This window comes from Marmota flaviventris, chromosome 1 (genome assembly GCF_047511675.1).
Source record: "Marmota flaviventris isolate mMarFla1 chromosome 1, mMarFla1.hap1, whole genome shotgun sequence".
Classification (NCBI taxonomy): domain Eukaryota; kingdom Metazoa; phylum Chordata; class Mammalia; order Rodentia; family Sciuridae; genus Marmota; species Marmota flaviventris.
Window position 1 is genome coordinate 25,055,230 of NC_092498.1, and position 13,150 is coordinate 25,068,379.

General features: G+C 34.9%; 1 protein-coding gene and 1 non-coding gene across 2 annotated transcripts; one reads left to right on the forward strand and one right to left on the reverse strand.

Moving 5' to 3' along the window:
• The first annotated feature begins 1,045 nt into the window (after positions 1 to 1,045).
• Positions 1,046 to 9,046, forward strand: Mterf1 (mitochondrial transcription termination factor 1). The gene is made up of 2 exons (XM_027956093.2): positions 1,046 to 1,121; positions 6,470 to 9,046. Exon 2 carries the CDS (start codon positions 6,501 to 6,503, stop codon positions 7,650 to 7,652), a length of 1,152 nt encoding a protein of 383 aa, XP_027811894.2. The 5' UTR covers positions 1,046 to 1,121; positions 6,470 to 6,500; the 3' UTR covers positions 7,653 to 9,046.
• On the reverse strand, positions 4,834 to 4,959 carry LOC114108467 (small nucleolar RNA SNORA28). The gene has a single exon (XR_003585482.1). It is a non-coding gene; the product is annotated as a small nucleolar RNA SNORA28 (small nucleolar RNA).
• Positions 9,047 to 13,150: the final 4,104 nt, after the last annotated feature.

Below are 13,150 nucleotides of genomic sequence, written 5' to 3' on the forward strand. Positions count from 1 at the left end.
AATAGAAGAAAAATTCCAATTAATAACATACCATCTTAACCCAGCCATTACTCACTTTTATTGTTATTTCAATATTTTATAATATGTAATTATAGCATATCTGAACTCAGAAAAATTTGGATGGAATATGAAACTTATTTTCAGAAGAACCAATTTCCTTTATGCACAAGAGATCACAAAAACAAAGTTCTACCTGTTACCTGATCTGAAGAAATGTTTTATAATCTGTCAGTGCAAGAGGGCATGTGGTATAAAACACAGAAGACATGCCCCATCTCTCTGTGTGGTCCTGGGAATTGAATCTCAGGCCTCAAGCATGCTAAACAAGCTCTTTGCCACTGAGCTACAGCCCCATCCCCAAAGCATACATTCTCTTGCTGGCTTCTAAAGGGTTTCAGTGTTCCCATCTGTAAAATGAGAAGACTGTGGCTCCAAAGTCGCAAAGGCCTTCTTTAAGTATGGAACTTAATGATTCCTAAAATAGATTTTGTTTTACATTATGATTGTAAAGCAATTTATATACCTAAATTTATATATTTTTATGTAATGGTAAACGTTAATGCAGACATAGGAATCACTTCCACGTAGAAGTAGAGTTTAGAAATGCACACAGGAGTCATTTCGAATTTTTTCAGTATCGATTTTTTTTTAAACCTGGAGAAAAGCAGTAAGTAGTTTCACTTACTAGATAAACTGATTGTTAGTGACTCCATTCGCAAAGATAAATCTTCATCCTACAAACCAACAAAACAAAGTTAATTCAAAGTGACAACAAATATGAGAAATCTAAGCGGAAGATAAAACAGAATTGGTTCATTGATAGAGAAACAGGTTGGCCTGTGGGTAGCTTCCGCCCTGTCACGCCCTCAAAACCGGCCCAGTCACGCCAATCCCCGCACTCACAACGGTCTCTTACCGCCCTCTGCAGGGCTCTTCAAGTCGGGCTACTGAGGACTAAAGCACGGCCGGCCGTCGGGGCGCAGGGCCGATGACGTCACATATGCGCGCGGCCCGAAGCAGGAAGTTAGTCTTCTCCACTTCCTCTCCTCGGTCCAGTTTAGGATTCCTGCCGCGGAAGTAGATGGCGTCTATGGTAATCCTTGCTACTGTGTACAGTTCAGGTGAGATGGGGGCTAGCCGGTTTTTGTTTTTGTTTGAAAGCGTGCCTGGGTGTCTTTGGTTTAAGCTCAACTCCTTGCCGAGCTTCCCTTGGGGGAATAAGAGGGATGAGAAGAGCCTCTGATGTGTCATTACTGTGGTTTTTGAGTGAAGAAAGATGAAGCGGGGTTCAAACTCTCTACGCAAACTAAGGGGTCTGGGTGCCCTTTTAGATTTTGTAATTTTAGAAGTAATACTTTTTAGGTTGTTGTACATGGGGGTTAAGACAATGTGTATGAAGCATTTAGCTCTGGTTTTACAAAATGTATTCGAGATTTCACTACCCTTCCCCATCACGTTAGTCGCATACTAGCAGTTTTCTTCTTAGTTGACTGAGAGATATTCAGTTTACATGAGGTAATGCATCTTACAGAAGTATCATGCGTTGTTCTTTATTATGAATTCTTGGCAGTGTTTCGCCGTTTCTTTTTTGGGGGGGAGGGGGTGCCATGTATAGAAAAAGTGATTTCTGCTTTTCTGGAGGGATGAAAAGTCCAATTAAGATCAGTAAGGGGAGAAATGCATTGTTCCAAAGAACTCCATATTTACTTAGCTTGCTGTGTCAAAAGAAGATCAGCTGGAATGTGTTGCCTTAGGGCCTGTGATTAGCCATTTTCATTAGAAGCCCCTTAATAGGCCAATTGTAGAGAAGAAGGGAACATAAATCCTCTTCTTTTTTTAAAAATATTTTTTTAGTTGTAGTTGGACACAGTGCCTTTATTTTATTTATTTAATTTATTTTTATGTGGTGCTGAGGATCGAACCCAGCGCTCTACCACTGAGCCACAAGCCCAGTCCCAATCCTCTTCTTTTATTTCTTAGACCTCACAAGTTACAAGTACAGAGATTTTCAGTGTGTTAAGTTTGAACATTAGCCCTTAATATATGGTTTTGAGAAATTGAATCAGTTTGAGAGAGAAATTGAAGACAATTATGAAATATTTATTATTTTTGTAATTTGTTGATTGAGGAAGTTAATAACTTAGGCTGTGTGAGTCAGTATGACAAAATACATGAGAAAAGCAACTTAAAGGAGGAAAGATTTGTTTTGTTCATTGTTTCAGAGGTAAACCATGATCACTTGGCTCCATCACTGTGGGCTTGGAGTGAGGCAGAACATCATGACTGGGAGCACCTAGTGGAGAAAACTGCTCCTTAGAGCAGAGGAGGGTCTTGGAACAAAAATATGTCCTTCAAAAATACCCTTCCCCACACTGACTTATGTCTTCCAGCTAGGTCCTACCTCCTGAAGTTTCCACTACCTTCCAGAAACTGCCACCAGCTGGAGACCAACCCTTTAACACATGGGCCTTTGCTGGGGCGTTCCAGATCCAAATTGTAACAGGCTGTTTATTTACCTTGCTAGATATTATATGAGTACTTGACTGGAGAAGAGCTGCTAATGTAAAAATCATTGGTATTTTTGAAGTCTGATATTTTTTGTGTTATAAATTGAAAAATAAAGGTAACACAGTTTCCATTGCATAATTCACCCCTAGACCAGTTTAATTTGTTTACATTTTTTGTCTGATTGCAAAATAACATATACTCATTAAATAAATCATAATATTTCTGAAATGATACAGCCCCCATTAATCTTTCAGAAATGTAATTTCACTTTTTCCTTTTGCTGTGTGTATTACTGTTTCTTTCCTTTAAAAGTATAATCCATTCTTATGCAGTTTACCACTGAGAATATCTTGGATATTTTTAATTGCATTAGGTATGCTACGATTTTCTTTAGCACCTGTATGGTATTATATCACATAGCATACCACAATTTGTTAAATAATTTTACTGTTGGTGGGCATTTGGGGTTCTTTTTGCTATAGCAAATGTTAGGATGGGCATACTTTTTTATAACAATATTGTTATATTTTTGTCCTTTTTTCCCTTTGTTTAATTCTAAAGAAGTGGAAATGTTGAGTTAAAAGATGAACATTTAAAATTGTGATAGATGGGGCTAAATTATCCTCCAATAATAGTATTTGAGACTTTCCTGTTTTCTCATATGTTCACTAATGGTCAGTACTGTTAATTACCATTGATTTTCGGTTTAGCAGAGAACTGCTCATTCAGTTTTTGAGGTCACTATTTCATTTTAGTGTTATAATCCAGTTCATATTTCAGTTCTGTAATAATAAATTATTATCAAGTGATTCATTTCAACAGTAAATATTTTAAGTTAAAGATTTGAGGGAAAACTATTTACGATGGGTAGATATCAGGAATATGAACCTTTCTGAAAGAAAGGACAGCTTAAGCAAAGATAGGGGGACTAGAATGGGTTCTGAGATCTGAGAGGTGATGATGCTAGGCAGTGAGTTTGATTGAAGATAATAGAAGAGATAGCTGGAAAAGTAGTTTGAACTAAGTGGTGAGGGCTTCGAAGGTGGAGTCTATTTTTTTTCTGAGAGGGAACTGAAAATGTCTTTAATTACAGAATGAGGGACATAATCAGATCTTTCTTTTACAAATATCAGTATTGTGGCAGTTTTGAGTGACTGGTGTAAGAAGCAAGTTAGTTAGCTGGTATGGCTTGGGGAAGAGAATATGAAGACTTTTAAGAGCATGAGAACAGAAAAAGGTAGAGAGATTGGAGTTCAGAGATGAAGCTGAATCTACATGATTTGATGACGGTTGAGGAAGAGGAAGAAAGCAAAGTTCAATTAGATTTTTATCATGGGTGACTCTCTGAGTTTCACTCAAATAGATGAAATTACTTGTGAAAGATTTGTTACTTTTTAAAGACTCAGCATATATTTTCTCTTATTTTTGAATTGCTGTTAGAATTTCTGCTGAATGTTCTGTGCCTTGTTCAGCTCTGTTTATGTTAGTGGTACTTCAACTTGTACATACTATCAATAAAAAAGTTCACAAATAGTAATTCATACCTGTCTTATAGTGCCATTATGTTGTATACATTATACAACATGTAGAAGTGTACATTTTCAAAGGCTAAGACACGAATACATTAGAGTTTTAGTATTTTTTCCCCCTGCATTCCATTGGATTATCTTGCACCCTTCTGTAGAGATGTTGGTCTGATATCTAGCTGACGGTGTTCTGTCCCATTCTCCAGTAGAGGTCACCTTTGAGCGTGGAAGAGAGAACAGGCTGTTGAGCTGTGAAAGGTCGTCTTTATTCGTGAGTTAGAAGAAGGATCTTATTTCTGAATTTCTAAATTAATGCATTTTTGGAAGAAATGTTGTTATAGAATAGTATGTGGAGTTATGGAGAACTGAAGAATAGTAAGCTCAGTAGAGTTTAGATTTGTTTTTATTGTTTGATGTTTGCTTTGTGAATGCTTTGCCTTTGAGTTTGAATGTTATTTGAGTCTGTAGTTTTAGAATCTTTTCCTAGTTCTTTTGAGAATCTGTAGACTATGTGAGCCACAGAAATGTTTCTAGCATGTAGGCACAATCTAAGTTTTTGTTCAAATTGGAGTAATTGAAAAAACACATACAAAGAGGTTTTCATTGAAATTGATCCTAAAAGCAGTATGTTAAGCAAGAATTTTAGTGGTGGGTTGGAATTATTTATCTTTATTTTCTGTTTTATGCATAATTGAGAGAAGGGGCAAAGGGACATGCCTCCTGTAAGTAAGATACCGTTGTAAGGAATTAGAAATCAAGAACTAAATTTGTTTCAGCCATATATTCTATTTAAAAAAATACTGCTTAAGCCTATATAACAGCTTGTCTCATGGAAGAGAGAACACTGGAATAGGTTACACTTTCTTGCTATAGCAGGCTCAAATTGTATCAGACAGTTTCAGTAATCTGTCATAGAGTGTTGCTTGCAAGCAGCCATATATTCTAAAAAAGAGAAAATAGTTTTTTTTTTTTTAAATCTATGTGTTGTATGATTCAGAACTTAAGTAGTTTAGGAACAAATCTATGTGTTGTATGATTCAGAACTTAAGTAGTTTATAGGAACAAATCCTCTGATAGATTAAGAAATAGAAGAACGATTTTCTGTTGCTTTCCTAATAAAATATTTCCTGTGAATGAAGGTGCTCATTTAATAGGGACCTATGGTTATAATCATATATAAGTTCGTAGTTATTAAGGTTTTATGGGGCTCGGGATGTGGCTCAAGTGGTAGCATGCTTGCCTGGCATGCGTGAGGCACTGGGTTCTATCCTCTGCAGTACATAAAATAAAATAAAATAAAAATACTGTGTCCACCTAAAACTAAAAAAATAAAAAATAAATATTAAAAAAAGGTTTTAATCCCATAATAGAAGCTGAAAGTGTTGTCAAACAGGTGTAGACAGTCCTGGGTTAGTCTTGTGTGATATGGTGATAGGGTAGAGGAAAATGGTAAAAATTGCATTTGAATGTTTATATAAATCTGGGCACATTGGCTTATTCCTATAGTCCCAGCTATTTGGGAAGCTGAGGCAGGAGGATCACTTGAACTTGGGAATTTGAGCAATATAGAGAGGTCTCATTGTGGAGTATGTGGATTAATTATCACAACTAGATTTTGTGTGTATTTATGTGCATGTGTGCTAGAGATTGAAAACCCAGGGCCTCATACATGCTAAGCAGGTACTCTATAACTGAGGTACACACCCAGTTCCCTAACTGCATATTTTTGAACATAAAAATTGTTTTAAATTGTTGCATTACAACCAAGGGGACAATCAGGTAAAGTGAATGAGATGGATATTAGAATCAGGAGCTGTTGACCAGAGGTCTGTATATGGTAAGAATTAAAGCTATAAAGCCTGCATGGATTTCAAGGATAGCATAAATCCAGTAAAATATATTTAGCTAGAAATCAGATAATCTGAGGTATTGGCTTTCAGGGCTGGATTTAGAAGTTGAAAACAGGAGACCAGAGGCAAAGAAGCCTGGTATCTAAGGGCAGGGAAAGATCAAACACCTGGGAAGTTGGAAGACAAGGCAGAAATGAAAATGTCATTTATTAGGAATAAACCAAAGGTTTAGAAACCAGGAGGACAAAGTAGAGATGGAGAAGGACTCCTGGTTTTGGGTAGAGAAGGCAAGTAAGGTCAAATAGAGAAAGAAAGAAAAAAAAAAAAAAGAATAATTCTAGGGCAGTGATGGTGCCATCACATTCTTCTTTATGTTAAAAATGATAGCAGCCTTGGGTTACAGATAACCAACAGAAGCAGTGAGCTAGAGAGTGAAGAGTGCTGAATTATTACCATTAGCACCAGGAGAGCTAAAAGTATAGGTATTTTCTTATAAAAAGGACCGTGATGCTTGTAGGATGATAATATGGTCATTTAGTTACTTAATGCAGATATTTGTGTAATTTTATGTGTTATTTTATGCAGCTTTCCAAAAGGTTTGGGATACCTGACCATTATGACATCAAGAAACCTCTGGTATATGAGAAGTAACTTTTTCTTTGGTTCAAGATGTTGGATGATTCGCTATTCAGCAGAAATCCTCAAATCAGTTTCATTTAGGCTTTTTGGTGTGACATGTAATAATGGAGACAATGAGCCTTTGGAGAATGAGGACCTATTGAACAACTTACTTACTATGGGAGTTGATATTGACATGGCAAAGAAACGACAGCCTGGAGTTTTTAATAGAATGGTTACGAATGAGCAGGACCTAAAGATGTTCCTTTTGTCCAAAGGAGCTAGCAAAGAAGTGATTGCTAGCATCATATCAAGATATCCACGAGCTATAACACGCACTTCTGAAAGTCTTTCAAAACGGTGGGATCTGTGGAGAAAGATTATGACATCAGACCTTGAAATTGTAAATATTTTGGAACGTTCTCCTGAATCCTTTTTTCGGTCCAATAACAATATAAATTTAGAAAATAATATAAAGTTCCTCTACTCAGTTGGATTGTCCCAGAAATGCCTGTGTCGATTATTAGCCAATGCCCCTCGCACCTTTTCCAATAGTCTTGATTTGAATAAACAGATGATTGAAGTTTTGCAGGAAGTCTGTTTGTTCTTGGGTCACAATGATCCCACAGATTTTGTCAGGAAGATAATTTCTAAAAATCCTTTCATCTTAATTCAGAGCACCAAACGGGTGAAAGCTAACATTGAATTTTTACAGTCAACTTTCAACTTGAACAAGGAAGAACTGCTGCAACTGCTATGTGGTCCAGGAGCTGGAATTCTAGACCTTTCTACAGAATGTGCCAAAAGAAATTATACAAATATCAAAGAGAAGCTGTTTTCTCTTGGATGTACTGAAGAAGAGGTACAGAAATTTGTCTTAAGCTATCCGGATATGATGTTCTTGGCAGATAAAAAGTTTAATGATAAAATAGACTGCCTCATAGAAGAAAAAATTAGTATTTTACAAATAATTGAAAGTCCTCGGGTTCTGGATTCAAGCATAAGTACTTTAAAAAGTCGAATCAAAGAATTGGTACATGCTGGCTATAACTTGAATGTCTCTAACATTGCTCTTCTATCTTGGAGTCAAAAAAGATTTGAAGCTAAACTGGAAAAAATTAAACGGCTAGAACAGTGCCTGGGGAGTTAAAAAAAAAAAAAAAGTCTTGGGGCTGGGGTCATGGCTCAGTGGTAGAGTGCTTGCCTAGCATGTGTGAATCACTGTGTTCGATCCTCATACCACATAAAATAAATAAATAAGGTATTGTGTCCATCTACAACTGAAAAAATATTTGTTAAAAAATTCTTATAATGTATTTATATAATTTAATTTTGAATTTGATTTCTTCACCACAAACATATATGTAATAATCCTTTGGGTATTTTATTTTAAAAGTTCATAAGAACTCAATATTGGCATGCTTAAGTGTAGTCTTCCTAACTACTACTGTATTTTGAATTAATGGCTGCTATATAGTAATGGTAGTTCCTGAATGCCATGTAAAACAAATGCAGAAAATAAGCTTTTGTGGTTTCTGTTTGGATTGAAAAATCAACAGATTTGGGCTGGAGATAGAGCTCAGTGGTAGAGTGCTTGCCTAGAATTCATAAGGTCACGTCCAACACTGATCCCCAGCATAGAAAAAAGAAATTGACATTCATTCAAATAGTTTTCTTCCCTCATGGTTTTGAATGGCAAGCTATTTCTTCTGTTATTCCAGTGCAATTAATTATGATTCATCAGTAAAAGTCTGACAGAATAGAAAGGAGGGATTTTCTCGGTTCCAAATTCCATATTTTCTGTTCAAACCATTAGTGTGTCTCCCAACCTAGGATTTACCATGAGTTTGTCCTGACAAGGGCAACTATGGTAGATAGAAGAATAATGGCCACCTAAAGGTCCCCAGAAACCATGAGTATGTTATAGTGCAATGGGTTTTGTAGATGTGATTAAGTTAAATATGATTAAGTTAAGGGTCTTGAGATGGGGAGGTTATCTTGATTAATTGGGATGGGCTCAGTGGAATCACAGGATCCCAAAAAGTGGAAAAGAGAGGCAAATAGGAGGTCAAAGTGGTGGAATGTAGAAACACTTGACCACTTTTGCTGGCTTTGAAGGAGGAAGAAGCCATGAGGCAAGGAATGCAGGTGGCCTATAAAAAATGGAAAAGGCAAGGAAACGGGTTCTGCCCTGGGGCCCCTAGAAAGAAGTGCAGGGCTGCTGGCACCTTGATATTAGCCCAGGGAGAGCAGTATCAAACTTCTGATGTGCAGAACCATCAGAATAAATTTGTGTTGTTTTAAACCAGTGAGTTTTTGATAACTTGTTACAGCAGCAAATAGGTTAATAACTGATTAGTTGTATTTAAAGGAGGATGTCACAAAATGTGGTCTTTTTATCATTTCTTTATGTCTTCCTCTTATAAGAGTAAATTATATTAAAATTTACTTCTCTGGAATTTCTAATGTTAGTGTTTATGACATCTAAATGTGTTGATAAAAAGCTAAGTGTAAATATCTAAATAAAGGAATATTTTTGCCTAATGAATGTAGTTTAAAGAAATGGTGGTCATGTATATTTATATTTTGTTGGCATTTCATTTAATATAAATAAACAGGAATTTCTGGAGGCATTGACTTAAAAATGACAAATTAGATCATGACTATATTTTGAACATATTCATAATCTAGCTCTGATAGCAACTGAGAGGAGGAACAAGTTTTATGACTAATTACTTTAGATTATTTTCCAAAGTAATTTGGTTTCTAAATATGGGTTTTGAATTGAGTCACATAACTTCATGGTATTTGCTATCATTAATGCCTCAAAACAACAACAAAAACCCACCCCACTAATTTGTACCATTGGTAGAAACAAAGTGCCTGCTTTCCCAAAGCCATTTATATGTATTGTAATGATCTCTAGTAAGGTATTTGGTAGCAAGCTTGGCATAATTTAGAAACCATGATCTTTGTAGAGACATTTCTTCAGAGTGATATATCTTTAACTTTGTGTAAATAATTCACTAAACTTGTTTTCTTATAAAATTAAAAACCGTGCAGAGTTGGTAAAAATCAATTTATATAAGGTATGTAAGATTTCTTGTACATAATAGCTGTTCAGTCAAGGATAAGAAAAATAAGTTACAGTAGTATTTTTTTAAAAAACAGCTTTATTGATATCTAATTCATATACCATGTAATTTATTAATTTATATAATTCAAGGTTTCAAAAATATCTATTCATTTAAATTATACAATTTAAGATAGCACATATGATCATCACTACATTATAATTTTTAGAATTTGTATCCTCTAAAAGAAACTGGTACCCATGGGCAGCCAATCTTGTTTTCCCCCTTCCAGCCTCATAGCACTAAGCAAAACCTAAATCTTGCTGTCTTTATAAGTTTGCTTTTCTGGACATTATATATAAATGGAATCATATGTACATAATTTCGTGACCACTTTCACCTAATCTTTTTAAGTTTCATTCATGTAGCTAATATCAGCATTCCTTTTTATTGCCAAATAGTGTTCTATTCTATGGATACAATAGTATTGCTGGGAATTAAATTTATTGTTATGGCTTGAAACACAAAGTATTAATTAATTAATTAATTGTCTTTGGAGTTGTATGGAAGAATTTCCCAAGGTATCTCTCTTGGGAATCTTTTTTTTTTTTTTTTTTTTTTAAAGAGAGAGTGAGAGAGAGAGAGAGAGAATTTTTTTTTTAATATTTATTTTTTAGTATTTGGCAGACACAACATTTTTGTATGTGGTGCTGAGGATCGAACCCGGGCCGCACTCATGCCAGGCGAGCGCGCTACCGCTTGAGCCACACCCCCAGCCCTCTCTTGGGAATCTTAACAAATTTATATGGAACTTGAGGGAGATGGGCAGAGAAGGTAAAAGTTTTTTGGCATAAGCAGGTCATGGGGATTTCACCTGGGTTGAGAGAAATTGTATAGCAACAATAGTTGCAAGTGCCCAAGGAGAATGTAGGATGAACAGAAATATAATACAACACTTGATCATTTTAAAAGTAACATTTTTTTTGTCAGAAGTGAAAGGAAAATCCATGTTAATAGGAAAATAAATCACAAAAAAGAAGGAAAAAACCTCCAGAGATAATATTTTGGTGGCTCTTCCTATTGTTTTTCTTTGCAGAACTTATCTGTACCTAGATGTAATATGAGTAGGTATGTAGTATATATATTTAAGTTGATATTGGACTATTATAGTTTTTTCTTGTCCTAATAAATCCTAAACATATTACATAATTTTCAGTATTAAAGGATCAAGTAAGTATTCACCTGTTAACATGGTTTTTAATGTTTGTATGATGAAATTCTGTTGCTGGATAAACTGTAATTTCTCAATCTCTCACCATTGTGCAGAGCAAATGAATTTTAGTAATATTTTAAACATCTCATCTGGATTATTTTAACATTCCATAGGTTATACTGTCATTTTTAATCCATTGGCATTCTTTATAAATTAGAAGTTTATTCTAGAAAATATAAAGGTTGAATATTGCATTATTGTACTGTTCTCTAAATGTCAGTTTCACAAAACCATTTTTTAAAAATTTTAATTTGTTATATATGACAACACAATGCATTACAATTCATATTACACATATAAAGCACAATTTTTCATATCTCTGATTGTTCACACAGTTGTTGTAAAGGCTTATTTAAAAGCTTTTGACTTGTATCTTTTTGGTAAAAATCAGCATAAAGGTTTCTCTTAGTTAATGCATTTTGATAAATGTAACTGCATGGGTGAATCTCAAATTATGCAGGAGCCAGAGTATGAAATGTGAAAGGAGGCAGAGTATAATCTATATAATTACATTTATATGAAATGTAAATTTCATAGAAAATTCTCACCCATTTGTAATGACAGAAAGCAGATCATTGTTAGGGGATCAGGGTGTTTGGATGGGAAAGGATACTTTGGAGGGACTACATAGAAGCACAAGGACACTTTTGGGAGCGATGTACATATTCATTGTTTTGATTGTGGTGATGGTTTTGTGATTGCATACATATGTCAAAACATCAAATTAGATGGTTTTAAAAATTTTATTATTATTTTTGTGGTGCTGGGGATTGAACCCAGGGCCTTATGCAGGTGAGGCAAGCACTCTACCAATTGAGCTATATCCCCAGCCCTCAAATTATATGTTTTAAATATGTATGCTTTAGTATACTTCATTTATACCTCAGTGAAGTTGAACAATTCATTCGCTTCATACTGATTTAAAGTTCTGTCATTATGCTGGGTATGGTAGCACGTGCCTGAAATCCCAGTGACTAGTGAGGCTGGGGAAGGAGGATCACAAGTTTTAGGTTAGCCTTGGTAACTTATCAAGAACCTGTTTCAAAATAAAAATATTAAAAAATAAACTAAAAATAGGGTAAGGATGTGACTTAGTGGTAGATTGTCCTTGGGTTCAATCCTCAGTACCATACAAAAATTATTTTAAAAGTTCCATCATTACCTGATAATAGATTAAACGTCTCTGTGTGCATGTTTCTGTATCTTCTTCAGCTATCTTAATCAAATATATTTGAATTTATATTTCTATGTCATATCAAGAATTAAACAGTATTAGTAAAGGTATTGGGAGACTGTGGAAGCCATCTTGAAAAAAATATTGATTGATTTATACTTGTTTACCAGGATAAACTCCCCCCAAAGCAGCTATGAGTCCAGAAGGTTTTCCTTACCTTGGCCTTATCCTGAATGACCTATACTCAAGTTAAGCCTTGGCATGAATTAGGTGCAGGGCTCCTTTTCATTCTAGGGGATTTCCTGGACCTTGATTAGGACCAATGGGATGGAATTTACATGGAAAGCAGGTGCACCTTTTTTTGCTCTCACTATTCCTGGATTTCAGATAAAGTTAGATTTTGATCTTTCTGTCCCATGAAAGCAAGAGCTCGCTCGCTCTCTCTCTCGCGCGCTCTCTCTCCCTCCCTCTCTCTCTCTCTCTCTCTCTTTAAATGTGGATGATTTACCTTTTATTTGAAAAAGAATTTTTCCAAAATACATTTTGATATTAGTTTTCATTGCAAAATAATACATGCTTGCTACCACATATTCAAATAATACAGAAATGAATAAATTAAAAAGTGAAAGCTGGTCCCTGCCATTCTCCAACCTTTTAAAACTTACAAAATTCAATATATATTCATTATAGAAAGTTTGGAAGACACATAAGTAAAATGAAGAAAATTGATCCCCCAGTGACACCTCACAAAGACAGCTACTATTATTAACATTTTGATATATTTTCAGTGCTTATGGATATAAGAAAATTTTTGTCATAATTGTCTTAGAGACTCACATACACACACACACACAAATAGCATAGACCATCTGAAGAAAAATTGGAAAATAAAGATATACTAACAAAAATATTTAAACACCAAACTTTCACCACCCAATGATAATCACTTAATATTCTGGTGTGTGTCCTTACAGATTGACATCTTTTTATTTACACATAGATATGCATATATGCGAACACAGAATCATTCTAGACATACTATTTTATAATTTTCAGTTTATAATACTTTGTGACATCTTTCCATTTTTTCCCTTTTTAATTGATTTTTTAAAAATAAATGACAGCAG